Genomic DNA, 13,504 nt, shown 5'->3' on the forward strand with positions numbered 1-13,504 from the left:
AGGAAAAAGAAGGGGGAAATGTTCTCTCTCTTTGATTTGAAATGTGCTCTGTATAAAATATGCCCACAAAGAAAAAAAACCTCTTTGAAATCACACTAAGAGCTTGACTTAAACCCACAGGAGCCAAGGGACTCAGGTTGGGTCTTAGGGTGCAAGGCAGAGCTGAGCAGAACTCGGTGGGGAGGGGCGTGGGAAGGCCCAGCGAGGGCTGCAGCGCTCACCCCTGGGAGCTTGGCACCCTGGGAGGGAGGGAGACAGCTACACCAATGTGCTCCAGCCTGGTCTCTGTTCTGCAAATGCTGAATATGGGTCTTCGGAGCCATTTGGCGTTGAGTGTGTGTGAAGAACAGCAGACTGACATTCGCTCCTCATGGTTTCGTTGGTCCATTTAACAAATATTTACTGAGTGCCAACTAGAGCCATCACTGTCCCGGACTCTGAAAGTTCAGTGGTGAGCAAAACTCAACTGTGAAAACTCCCTATGCAAACACTATAAGAGAAGGGACATGATGCTACAAAAGGGTGTGGAGGACGCCTGGCCTGGTCTGGGAAGGCTTCCTGGAGGGAGTGTCAGCAGAGTTATGTTCTTAAAGGAAGAGGAAGAAAGGGAAAGCCCATTCTAGGCAAAAGGGCTGGCACGTGCAAAGGCCCTGAGGCAGGAATTGCCTGAAGTGTTTCCCAGACAGGAACCAGGCAGTGAGGTGAGCGCACAATGCTGAGCAGGCAGTGAGAGAGGTGAGGGTCAAGGTGAACGGGCCAGGCCAGGCAGGGCCTGTGTCTACCCTGAGAAGCTTCAGCCTGATCCTAAGAGCAGACACCTTCATTGTTCTCAACATGTACCCGGCACCATGCAAATGCCCTTCCTGTGCCTTTCTCCCTGAACGAGGAGTGATGACCCGGTGGCAGTGTGACAGCTGAGTTGTAGGCAAATATGTACATCAGGAGCAACGAAGTCGGGCAGAGCCGGAGGGTCATTTGGTTTCACTTGTTCCAAATGTCATTGTCGGCAGGCTCAGTTCATGGCCCTCGTCCCCAGCCCCTGGCCACACCTCACTATGATGCCGAGTCACCGGGGACATCTTTTCCTCCCCCACGTCCACCGGGCCTCACGCCCTCAGCAGGGGACACTTGCTGGGTTTGCTTGTCCACACCCCGACTGGGCGTCCAGGAACCAATCAGGTGTTAGGAGTGGACACACAGCTTCAGCCCATCAGTCAGCTCACTCTGCCTGCTGTTCATGGAGACCCTGCCAGAGATGGGCACACACCTGACGGTCCAGCCAGGGGGCCCTGAGCCTGGCGCAGGAGCCACAGGGAAGGCAGGGCCCTCCCAGCCAACCTGCAGCCCGGGGCGGTGGCCCCGCCAGAGAGAGCCTGCCCGGGGCAGGCCAGCAGGGAGGTACACAGACCCAAGGGGCGCCGGGGGCCAGGTCCTGATGACATTGTTCAGACTCCTGGATGCAGCCTTGCCTGAAGTCTCTGAACTCTGCATACGCAGGAGCTAAACAGTTCCCTTTCATGGTTGAGCTACCTGAAGCTGAATAACACTTTCAAGTGAAGTCCTGGCTAACACGGCCTCTCAATTTCTCCCATATGCCACCTCTTCTAACGCTTCCTGCCCACCCCAAATGCCGGTCCTCTGCGCCCCGACCTCATCGCCAGCTCCCCGGGCCTCACTGACAGCCCCCCAGCCGCTCGCCTGGCCTCCGGTCTGCTCACAGCAAGTGGGGCTAATGCCCACAGACACCAGGTGAGTGCACGGATGGGTGTCGTCCTGTGTTGGAACAGAACGCGGAAACCACGCCTCCTCGCCTTCCTGCCTCCTGACCCAGTTTCCCCACGGAACCCTGGGCAGCCACTGTAAATAAACCATCTCTGGGATGATACCTACCACACTCGAATTCCCGCTCAATGTCCATGTCTGTGACTCAAAGCTACATCTAAACACTTCTGCAGCAACACCTCCGGGGTCAGGCCACATGCCCCTCTGACCTGCACTGCGCTCCACTGCAGGTGCAAACCGAACGCCCAGGACACCCTCTGCGTCCAGCGGACTTACCCCCTCAAATACCGAAGGCTGGCGGGCGCTAGTCACACCTGGCGGTCAAGGTTGCTTGCATTCAGACTGACTTCTCTTTTCACACTCACGGTGGGCCTTTCCGACAGCCTGAGAGCCGGCAGGGAGAGGCTGGAGAGGAAGGGGCGGGAAACAGAGAGAGCCGGGCCAGCTGCCCCCAGCCCCGACCTGGCGGGGGACCTCTAACTGGGGCAATAACTGCTCTCGAGGCCAAATGAGGAGCAGACTCCCAGACTCCCGAGGGAGGCTGCTGGGGACCCAGAGAATGAAGTGAATTGTCCCTTAGGTATTGCAATGTGGATTATTGGTGAGGGTGAAAAAGGAGCTCTTTGGCTGAGACTAAAGTCACCCTAACGCAGGTGGAAAGACTCAAATCCTCAGCTCCTGAAGTTGAGGCTCAGCGAAGCCATCAGACGCGTCCCTGGGAACCGGCGCTTTGAGCTCCCGCCTCTGCGCCTCGGCTGCTCCGCCGCGGTAACCGTCGCCTGCGCTGCGCACACGGCAGGGTGGCTGGCGGGCGCGCTCGGGCACCAGGCGCGCTGTGGTTAAAAAAAAAAAAAAAGCCATAGACTAACAAGGAACCGTTTAAGCTCCAAAGCAAAAAAGAAGCAGTTGGCTCCAGCCAGCCAAATGTTTTATAAAGCAACAGCAACAAGAAAAAAAATGAAAACCTGTCCCAGAACGCTGAGACAGGGCCAAATATATTAATACACGGGAACATGGCGAACCCTCCGCACGCTGGGAATAGGGTCTTCATTCCCACGTCCCCTCAGCAAGCACGGCAGGGCTCTCATCCCTCAACTCTTGCTGTTTGAAATCCACGCTGAGTAACACTTTTTCAAAATAAAAGAGGGCACGAAAGTACTTGGTGAAGAAGTTGCGTCTGTCAGAGGTTCGTGAATTTCTGGATTCCGAATATCACAGCGGGGAGGCTTCAACCCCTAGACCCAGGAGAGGTGAAGGATATTCACTGATCAAAGAAGAAAAACAGACCGCTAGAAATAAAAACCAGGTGGAGTTCGTACACACGAATGTATTAATGTGCTGAGTCTGGGGCGCACACCAGGGAAGCGCTTCACTGAGGGCAGGGTGCTCAGCTGGGAGGCAGGGTGCCCAGCTGAAGTTAACAGGTAAACAGCGCGGGAGTCCTTAGTATATGTGCGGTGTGGTGTAAGTGTGCGCCGGGCAATGCAAATTGCACTGGACTTGCTGTGTTTCTATTTGCTGTATTGACTCCGTCTTTCCCTTGGACCCTTCAGCTGTGAAGAGAGGGGGGGTCTGCTGCATGGGCAACAGCAGACCCTCCATATCACCCTGCCCAGGCTCTGTAGCTTCAGCTTCACTGGAGAGGACACTCCAGCGTCATCGCAAGATGTCGATTCAACACGGGAGGAGACAGATACCGTGTCACTCCCGAGTCGGACTGCACAACCATCCTCGGCGGTGCAGATAGACTCTTAAGAAGCTACACTATCGTCTCTCGAGACGGACGGCTGCCGACGATTTGCTGGGTCCGGCCACACAGCCAGTGGAAGGAGCTGGGGACGGCGCTGACTCGGGGTGGATGGCGCGCACCCCGCGGGACGGCGAGTCCGGGCTCGGAGCACAGCTGGGGGAAGCGAGTCCATGCCCGTCAGTCAGGCTGGCACGTCAGGGACGCTGGGGAGCGGGCGTCTGGGGCTCGCTCTGTAATCTGGGTCCCCCATCACCGCCAGCCGCTTGAAACCACAGCAGGCCCTGATGTCACTCACAAGGGCCACTCGAAGGAGAGACTTGACCTGGTGCAGACGTCGCCTTGGGAAAGCCAGACCTGAGCTCCTCCCGGATTACCATTTGCTGCTTGGCTGCGACACCCACAGCCAAGCTCCAGCCACCGGGAAATCCAGAGGGAGAAGGACGTCCTCCCGGGTCCAGAGGGAGAGGGAGGCCCGGATACACAGACCCCATCTTCCTGGGGGTGGGGGCTGCTTCTAGAAAGCATGCCCTCTGTGCCCAGAGTTTATGGTAAGGCGGGGGCTTTCAGGTTTGGTTCAAATCCTCTCTCTTCCCCCTGTTGTTGGGCCCATCTTCCCTTCTGCAAAATGCCCACAAATGAATCCCTCCTGCACGGCATGAGAAGGTAGGGACGCACCCAGCCAGGGCCCGGTGGTGGCTCAGGGTGGGCCCGGGAGCAGCCTGCCAGTGCTGCCGTGGGTCCTCTACAGCTTCTCCAGAAACAAGGACTCCGTCTTCCAGGCCAGCCCACCAACCGGCCACGGCCTCATCTTCAAAACTGGCATCCTCAAGAAGCCCACGACCGTTCCACTCAGAGCCTCGTTCCCATCTCCCGCAGTGTCCTGGGCAGAGGCCCCTGACCCGGGACAACCAATATCCCCTTCCTCGGGCGGTGCGGTCCTATATCCATGGGCACCAACCGTCAGTCCTGGCACCACGAGGAACGCTTTGCAGCCGCTCCTCTCAGCTCCCAGGATCCCTACAAGCTCACTTTACAGGTGAGGGCGCTGGGCTCAGACAGGCTGAGCGACTCCCCAAGGTCACGGAGAAGGCCCTCAGCAGAGTTGGGACTCGGGCCCACACCCAGTCCCAAAGCCCGCGCACCAAACCCTCACGCTGCACCTGGACCGTCCCCCAGGGCGCCCCGTACAGATACACCCGAGGTGAGCGCGCAGGACGTGCAAACTCTTATTCACCCTTCAAAACCCCACTCGCTCATCGCCTCTGTCCTTTCCTGCCTCATCCAGGGTCGCTCGGAATCCGTTCACTGCACCGTAACGGCATATGTCACACTGCGCTATCACGCTATCGCGTTTGCACCCACGTCCCTGTCCCTCCTCGGCCAAGCTCCTGGCCGGCACAGGGCTGGCCCTTCCGAGTCCGCGTGGGCCACGCCGCAGGGAGGCGCCCAAGCTGCACAGGCCTCTTCAGTGTTCGTGAAACGCCCAGGCTGGTTCCCTGGCAGGAGCTTGGCTCTGCCCTTCGTCCTCCATGGAAAAGCCCTCCGGTCCCTTGGCATGGGTCCCTCCTGCCCCAGCTCCGGGCTCAAACGCTCCTTCCTCAGAGGCCTGTCCTAAAATGGCCCTTCCCACGCCCCTTCACCTGACCGTCCCCACCGGCCTCCTTCCCCGCGTGAGCTCCCTCGGCAGCCGCAGCGCTGCCTGGCCTGACCCTCTGCACACCCGTCTCTCCCGCTTCCTTGTCTGACTTCCCTGCAACGTGTCAGCCCCAGGAGGATGGCGAGTCTGTCGGTTTGTTCCCTCCTGGATCCCCGGGCACGTAGGAGGCGCTCAGCAAACATTTGTAGAATGAATGAACCCTCGGTGTCTGGCTTATAGAGACATTCAGTAAACGAGTTTATTCTTAATTAATCATTTTAACAGAATCATCTCCGAAGCTTCCCGAGGGACAAGCAGACGCTGCCTTCCCTCTTGATGGATCCTGCTCTCTTCCAAGCCTCCCGCCACGCACGCTCTCCCCGGCCAACTTCCCTCCTGTCGCGGGGCTGGTGACCACAGAGACCTGGCCGGGAGGAAAAGCACCGGCCCCCTGCACCCTGCGCACCCCATGGCAATCCTGCCCGGCCCAGGACTGGCTTAACTCATTCAGCTCCAGGCCCGGCCCTGCCTGCCCCTCACTGTTTGGGCTGAGCAGGCAGTTGGGACCACCCCAGTCCTGGGCCTCCACCTGGCACTTCCGGCAGCCAAGGAGAGCATCACCCACCTTGGGTGTGGAGAACATGGATACGAGAGGAAAATACAGCCCCCAAGCACCCCCTAAAGGCACACGCCTGTGGGAAAGGGAGGCAGGCGGGGGGGCGGGGGGAGGCCCACCAGGGAGAAACACGTCCATGTCCCAGCAGAGCGGCCCTGGGGATTACCGGGGGATGACCTGCAGATCGGCGGGAGCATGCAGCCTCTCTTCTCAGTCCCATGAGGCTCCAGACACCTGCGTGTCCCCTGGCAGCTCAGGCAGAAAAGTGTTCCCCATCCAGTGATGTTGACCCACTTCCTGTGAATCCTAGACTCATTTTCCAGTTCCAGGCCGATGACAACGTGGGACCGCGGAAGCCTTGAGGGTCCGCGAGGTGGCCTCCTGTGCGTGGGACTGGGGGCGTGCGGGCAGGGCCGGGCGGAGACACCGCCTGGGACTCCGTCTGGGGACTGTCACAGAGGGAATGCCAGCAGAAACGCACGCGTAGGTTCTCTCCAGAGGCCACGTGCAGGAATAATCCCAGCAGCGCTCCTGGGGTGGCCGAAGCGCCAACTCTGGCGCCAGCGGCCGTGGAAAGGGCACTCTGAGAAGTGAGCCCTGTGGGTGAGCCCCTCAAACAGGACACGGGGCCCAAGGAGCCGGGGACGAAGTTCACAAGGTGGTGAAACTAGGCTCTGCCGAGAGAACGCGACCAGGGGGTCTGGGCTGGAACGTGCCATTCCATCACCCGGGCGGTGGTCACCAGGTGTGTTCTCTGTGGCTGGAGTCCTTAAGCCAGGGACGCGGGCTTGGTACACCTGTTGGTGTGTAGACTTGCATAGCAGGTCTAAATTTTAAAGGAGGTGGAATCTTAGGGTTAGATATTTCCCCAAGGCTTTCCACAGAGAAGGCGGGGGGCTGCTGCAGCCAGAGCCAGGCAGGTGGGCGGGCAGGTGGGCAGGGAGGCGGGCGCAGGCCGCCGGTGAGCGCAGGGACACGGGGAGAGCCCGGCGGCCCCACCCCTGCCAGGTGTGGCGCCACCTCTGCATTCTGCGTTGCTTGGCAACACGTCTCCTGGGCGACGCGAGACGCTGAGCCAGGAAGGCGGTGTGCGGAAACCAGGACCCCAGGAGCCATGGCGAAGAAACCAATGAGCGCCGCGGAGGCGGAGCGCATGAACCTCGTGGCCCAGGACCAGATCTGGTAACCCCGGGGGAACCGGTAACCCGGGGGCCTGGCCCGTTCCCACCCGAAGTGCGAAGTGCGCACGTCCGGAGACCTCAGCTTCCACCTGGGCCCGGAGGCGGGCAGGGGAGGGACGAGGGCAGTGACAGGCACGCGTGGCCGACCTGAGGGCCTTCTTTCTCCACTTCCCCGTGGCCTCACGGCCAAGGCCCGAAAGATTCTGCAACGGCCTCTACGACCATCCGCAAAGCTTTGCTTGAGGGCCACTGGCGGGTTCTTATTCTTAAGATTTACCGAATTTCTTAACAAAAGACACTAAACAAAATTTTTAGTATTTGTCCAATTTGAATGAGAGGTACCTGGTACGCTTTATATTCTCTCTTGCTTTTCCTGGCTTTTTAATAATAAGACAATTTCATTTACAGACTAGATCCGCTTTCTGTAAGACTTCGGTTCAGCAGCCGCGTATAACGGTAGTTTTCACGTGGCGCTCTCTCCCGCCGCTGAGCATTATTACCCATCTCTCTGAAGTTTTAACCAACACGGGAAGTTACTAGTTGTGACGCCACTAAGTAAGGTTTGCTAACAACAAACCATAATGGGTCGCCTCTTAAATTTCAGTTACCCTGTTTGTCATCTCTATTACTTTGGCCATTTTCTAACCTATAATAGTCATTTAATATTCTTCTTTAAACTGGCTTGGTTTCACTTCGTAAATTTATTTTTATCGGAAACTTTAGATCAGTCTCGCAAGTGGAAAGCCAGTATGATTTGGCGTAAAAGACACAACTATTGATTTTCTTTAAATCTTTATGCAGCTATCCCCAGTAGGAGATGCTCCCAGAGCAGGGTCTGTTCCTGCTGCCCAGGAGGCCCTCTCCTCCCTTCTCCACCAGATAAACTCCTGCTCATCCTTCAAGACCCAACTCAGATGACCCTTCCTATGTGAACAGAGCCAGGGAAGCCCTTAGACTGTTCTGTCGAACGTCCACTTGAGAGAGAACTGTTCCCAACAAGGATGAGCTGGAACTGTAAAATACCAGATTTTGAAGACGTCACACCAAAGAAAAGGAGCGATGTTAAAATTCAGTCCACCTGTTTCCTTTTACTTGTTTGCATGTGGCTACTAGAACATGTTAAACGACATGTATGGCTCATGCCTGTGGTGCATGTTGCATCTCCATGGGAAACAGGCTGCAGGCAGGTGCTGGGCGCCCGGGGCCAAGAGCTTGGCCAGGGCCTCGGAATGTGCCAAGGCACCACAGGGGGTGGGGGAGGGCGTTGATACTGATTCCAAAATAGGAAAAAAGACCTTGGAAATCAAGATGAATAAATGCATTAAAATCGGACACAGGTACCCTTCAATATCACCTCAGCTCAGCCCTTAATGTGAAGCAAAAGCTGGTGGGCTAAGGGAAGCTGCTGGGGTGCAGTATTTAAGGGGGGCTGGAGCTCAAGGTCATGCAGTGCTGGCTCTGCCCTTGCAGGAACCTGGGAGGGGTGCCTCCTTAAATTTTGCAACCATGGTGCCCCACTCACCCCTCCACCCCATCCTTGCCCTGAAACCAAAGGTGCCTAATATGTACTTCCATAGTGATTTAATGCACGCCCATCACCAGGGGTCACAGGGCCTAGACGTAAGTCCCTGGTTGGCCCCTCAGACTCAGTCGGCCCGTCTGTCTGCTCCCCGTGCGTCAGCCAGCCGGCACTTCTGCTTCTTCAGACCTGTGTCACCCTCTCAGCTGCAGGGACCGGCTCCCATGGGTGCCTCGCTCCCTCCTGGCACAGAACTGTCTCTCAATGACCGCACGCTGGCAACGGTACAATTCCCCGGTGAACTTTCGGGCTTTGCCACTTTAACCTGCTCACGTGTTTCAGGAACTTTCTTTTTTAGGAGATGCCGCCTGAAGGCCGAGACCGAAGCCCGGCAAAACTGGGCCCATAACTGGGGATTTTTAACAACCCCTCTTGAGGAGGTAAATATAAATTTTATGAGCCCAGAGGTTACAGAATCAATCATTTCCGAGTGTATAATCTGCTAGGAGAAAATTTAAGAGAGCGTGGTAGGCAAAGCCTGCTGCCTCGAAGCCTGAAGGCTCCTTCCTTCCCTGAATTTATTGAGCACTCCCTACGTGCCAGGGGTGTCTGAGGGGCTTCATCTGAAGCCGCTTATTTAGCCTGCACAGCACCCCCTGTGCAGAGGGGGGTGCTCTTTTATGCCCCTTTTACAAATTCAGAGATTGAGCTTCCAGAAGCGCCGGGTCATGCCGCTAACGAAGCGCAGCATGGAGGGGAGGAGCTGGTCTGTCTGACTCTGGGGCCACCTGGCCTCAGACTTGCCATCTGTGACCTGCCCTCCTGAGTGGCTGAGGATCAATGGAACGAGAGGGCGAGGCAGAGGCAATATATGAGGGATTATTAGGAAGATATTTTGGTATGTTCTATACAAGATAGGCAAGAGAATGGGTCAGGCTGAGTAATTGATAGGAACCGGTGGGGACTCCAGCAAAGAAACCACTGTCCCCGCCCCGACGCAGCCACCATCAGCCCAGAGGAGTGCCCCCGTTCACAGAGGCCAGCTGCCTAGTCCAGCTGTTCAAGTCCAGAAATCCAGATGTTGAAATAAAACCTGCTGAGTCTGGAAGAGTGGCTCAGGTTTATGAAACACCGTTCAGGCCCACAAGATGCTCGTGTGGGCTTAGTGGGATGGAGGCCCCGGGTGGCACCCTTTCAGGCTATCTCCGGGACACACCCGGGAAGCCCATTTCTTTGGAGGGTCGCAAATCAAAGCCGCCTGATGCAAAACGGTCGTGATTCAAGGCAACCCCAACCCCATTTGTAACTCACCCCATCCCACTAAGCTTTAAAATTATGCCACTCTTAATGAGTCTTTTTAATACTTGGAGAATTGTACAATTTGAAATTTTATGCATTAAATGGGTCCTTGTTAATATAATATGCATAAAGAATCTATATTAATACATTATATGTAATTAAATTGGATTTTCAAAGAATTCAACATTGCTTTAAAACTTCAAAGGGAGAATGGGGACCCTTCTCAGATATTTTAAAGACTGGTCCTGGAACGTGGTTGGCATTTTTAAATTTGAGTCCATCCTGGAAAGTTTTCTTGAATCACTACTTGGAATATAAATTAGCAGGCGCGGGAGCGGCACAGCAGCCTTTGCCAAGTCCCCCGCTGCCCCTTTCTAACTGAGATGGGATGAGATTTGTCATCGTAAAATGTGGCATTCTAGGGGCCCAGAAGGGAACACACCCACTGTCTCGGTCTGGGGTTTCCCGTCTCTGGGGATTGTGTTTCAGCTGATCGAGTGTAAAGACAAGCCCCGGACCCCAAAGCCCAGAATCGAGCTTCCACGGAGCTTCCGCATCCGCCCGGTGATCCCCGTGGAGAAGTACATCAAGGTTCGCAAAGTCCTTTTTCATTACTGGGTTTCCTAAGTCAGACGGGAGCCCCACTGGGAAGGGTGTCCGTTGCCGGTGCACAAAGCCGGCCGCCCCAGGTAAGAACTCAGCGGCACCGGGCAGGCGGGGAGTCCAGTTTCTGGGCCCTGCCCATGGCCACGCATCTGGTGACTGTCTCTACATTTTCCAGAGTCTGTATCTTGCTCTGCAGAAGCAGAGGGGGGCCGTGAAAATGAGGGGCTCCCTCCATGCTTCAGCAAACACAGGCAGGAAAGCAGGGCAGCACAAGGCCAGCCGCTTACCTCCCTGTGGTCTTGGGCAAGTGGCTTGGCCTCTCTGTGTCTCTATTTCCACCTTGTACAATGGGGCCCACACGGGTGGGTCAGGGGCACCAACGGGAAAGAAGAAAATCAACAAAATTGTTCTGTGCTGTGCTAGATGCCATGGAGGAAACAGACAGGTGATGTTGAAGGACGCAGGGGATGGGGTGGTCAGGAAAGACCCCCTGTGGAGCTGAGGACTGAAGAATGACAAGGAGCCAGCCCAGGGAAAAGCATCCCTGGTGCAGGGAACAGCATGTACGGAAGCCCTGAGGCAGAACAAAGGTTGATATGTTCCCAGAGCAGCCAGGGACGGTGATGTGGCTGGAGCTGGGTGAGCAGGGGTGGAGTAGGGCTGGGAAGGGAAGGGATGTGGGTGGAGAAGCGGGCAGGGCCAGATCCCGCCGGGCCTCGGGGGCCAAAGGAAGCAGCTGGGATGTGATCCCTATCTGCAGTGGGAAGTAGGGTGGTGGCCTTCTGAGACTGGTTGCTGAGTGAGTGGCGGGACCATCCCAGAGAGGAACAGACTCAGGTGGCCTTTGCCCCTGGGAACAATCAGCTGTGGAGATGAGTCTGAGGCTAGAAATGGCTGAGCTCCGCAGGTCCCTGGGCCTTTCTTGTGGGTCTGCCATTCTGGCCGTGGGTTCTGCCTTCTGCTCAGCTGTGGAGAAAGCAGTTCTGTGTCCTGGTGGGAAACTGGGATGAAAACTCGGGATGAAGGCGGCCAGGAGTGGGGGACGGTAACCTCCATTCGTTGTCCGTAATGGCAATATGGCCCTCCACCGGGAATGAACCCACCTGCTCTCCCAGAATGCCCTTGGTTAAGGGTGCTGTTTTCATTCCTTTGCTAGTCTGGTGGGTGACATGCAGCCTCCTCGGGTGGCTTTTGATTTCATTTCCTTACAGGTTGGAGAGACACTTGAAAGCTGGTCTGTGTGTCCCCAAGGGCCCAGCTGGGACGACCCCACCCCCACCCCCCCATAGCTGGCTCCAGGAGACGCGGGGCCCTGTGGCATTCATGGATGACCCTCCCTGCATGTGGCCTCTCAGGAGATTAACTTCAATACTCCATCAAGGTCACATGCTAAGTAACCTCACCCACCAGTGGCAGCCGGACGAGGGCCGGCCCTCCCGCCCCGGTGTGCGCCAGGACGCCTCTCGCCAGGCGTGAACTCACAGCCCCAAGCAGATTAAACCTCTGAATCTCAGTTCTCCCGGTAGAACACAGCTTCCTCCCTGTGTTCTCCACTGAGGTCCCTGTAAGAGCAGGACCGACGGTCACTTCACACGGAGGGGGGAAGCTGCCTGAACACTCCCTCATTGTCCAAAACTTCATGTCTGTCCAGGAACTGACACCTCAAATTCTGTTTTTTATTTCAAATAGAATCCTGTTTTCCTCTTGGATTTTCATTAAGTTCAATTGCTTTTGATTCCTGTGGGGGTGTATGCATGTGCATGTGCGTACGTACACATGTGTGTATGCATGTGCACATATCACAGAGTCTTCTCATCAAAGCCAGAAGGGTTATCACTACCAGAGTCCCAGCTGACAGTGCTGTCAGATGTTTTACGAAGGGCAGTGTTTGATATTTCTGCACCTTACTGTTCCCCTTTTTGTTCTTGGGCCACATAAAAATAATTTTACTGGAGGCCAGGGCTCAAACGAGGTAAAGGAATGTTTGGTGAGCGTGCCTTTCAGGGACGGCATGAGCTCAGGGTCCGGCAGGTGGGAGTGGGCACCGCCCACAGGGACCCCGGCTTTGCTTCCCAGCGCCACGCCGGGCCTCCCCTGCTGATCCTGGCAGCCCTGCTGTGGCCCAGGGTGACCAATCTCCCTGCATCTCCATTCCAGGTCCTCCCGTCACCCCCAGTCCCAAAGACCACCCAGGGCTTCATCGGCTGGAGATCCGGGGTGCCGGGCCTGAACAAGTGTCTGGAGCACGGCAGTGAGGTCAGGAGCTGCAAAGGCACGTACGCCAAAGAGCTCGGCTGGCCGGAGCAGGGCGTCCACTGAGTCCAGACGATGCTCTGGCCTGCGGCGGCGCAGGAAGAACCTGGGAAAGAAGGAGCTCCCCAGGGCCCCTCTGAGGGCATGGTTCCCCTCCACATTGGCTCATGGGATGTTGCAAAGAACACAAAATAGCCCTCTGACCTTTTCTGTTCATCAATACCTCCGTTCTGGAACATTCTCGTAACACTTATTCTTGGCTCATGTAATAAATAAGGCAACACTGATTCTCTGAATTGGGGGGAGGATACCTTGGAAATATCTAGGTATGACTGTTTCAAAAAATGTGATTTAATTTTTAAAATATTTGTCTGGGTCCTTTAATGTCGCTCACTGTCCACCTCTCACCACCGCTGTGTATAATGGGCCTGTGTTTCTGTGCGCAAATACCCGTGAGCCAGCTCTTCAGGAAGAATGGAGCCCTTTGAGGACCCCTTGACCCTCCCTCCCTGGATATTTGCAATGTCGATAGCTTTAAAGGTGGAAACAGCCCAAAATTTGCCAATGCGTGGAGATCTCCAGGACAGGATGGGTTCCCCAAGGGCTCTGCACAAAACCTCCCTCCTTACCTGCCCAGGCCACCCGATCGCAACACAGACAGCAGCCAAGGGGACATCTAGCCTTAACCCCTTGGTCCCTGCCTGGCCCTGAGACTTTGCTCCAGGTCCCACAAATGGGGGCAGGTGGGGAGTGGGGCACCCAGCCGTCCAGTGACAGAAGGAAAAGCCAGCGTGGTCCTCAAAGGGGGGGCGGGGCATGCAGAGTGTAGGCAGCCTGTGGAGCAGGCTGGCAATCACTTCTG

The 13,504-nt window shown here is 56.2% G+C and overlaps 1 protein-coding gene across 1 annotated transcript; it reads left to right on the forward strand.

Moving 5' to 3' along the window:
• The first annotated feature begins 6,887 nt into the window (after positions 1 to 6,887).
• CIMIP1 (ciliary microtubule inner protein 1) lies at positions 6,888 to 12,880 on the forward strand. Its single transcript, XM_090285339.1, has 4 exons — positions 6,888 to 6,966; positions 8,843 to 8,924; positions 10,273 to 10,374; positions 12,547 to 12,880. Exons 1-4 carry the CDS (start codon positions 6,899 to 6,901, stop codon positions 12,706 to 12,708), a joined length of 414 nt encoding a protein of 137 aa, XP_090141465.1. The 5' UTR covers positions 6,888 to 6,898; the 3' UTR covers positions 12,709 to 12,880.
• Positions 12,881 to 13,504: the final 624 nt, after the last annotated feature.

This window comes from Furipterus horrens, unplaced genomic scaffold (assembly GCF_987537825.1).
Source record: "Furipterus horrens unplaced genomic scaffold, mFurHor1.1.pri manual_scaffold_8, whole genome shotgun sequence".
NCBI lineage: Eukaryota > Metazoa > Chordata > Mammalia > Chiroptera > Furipteridae > Furipterus > Furipterus horrens.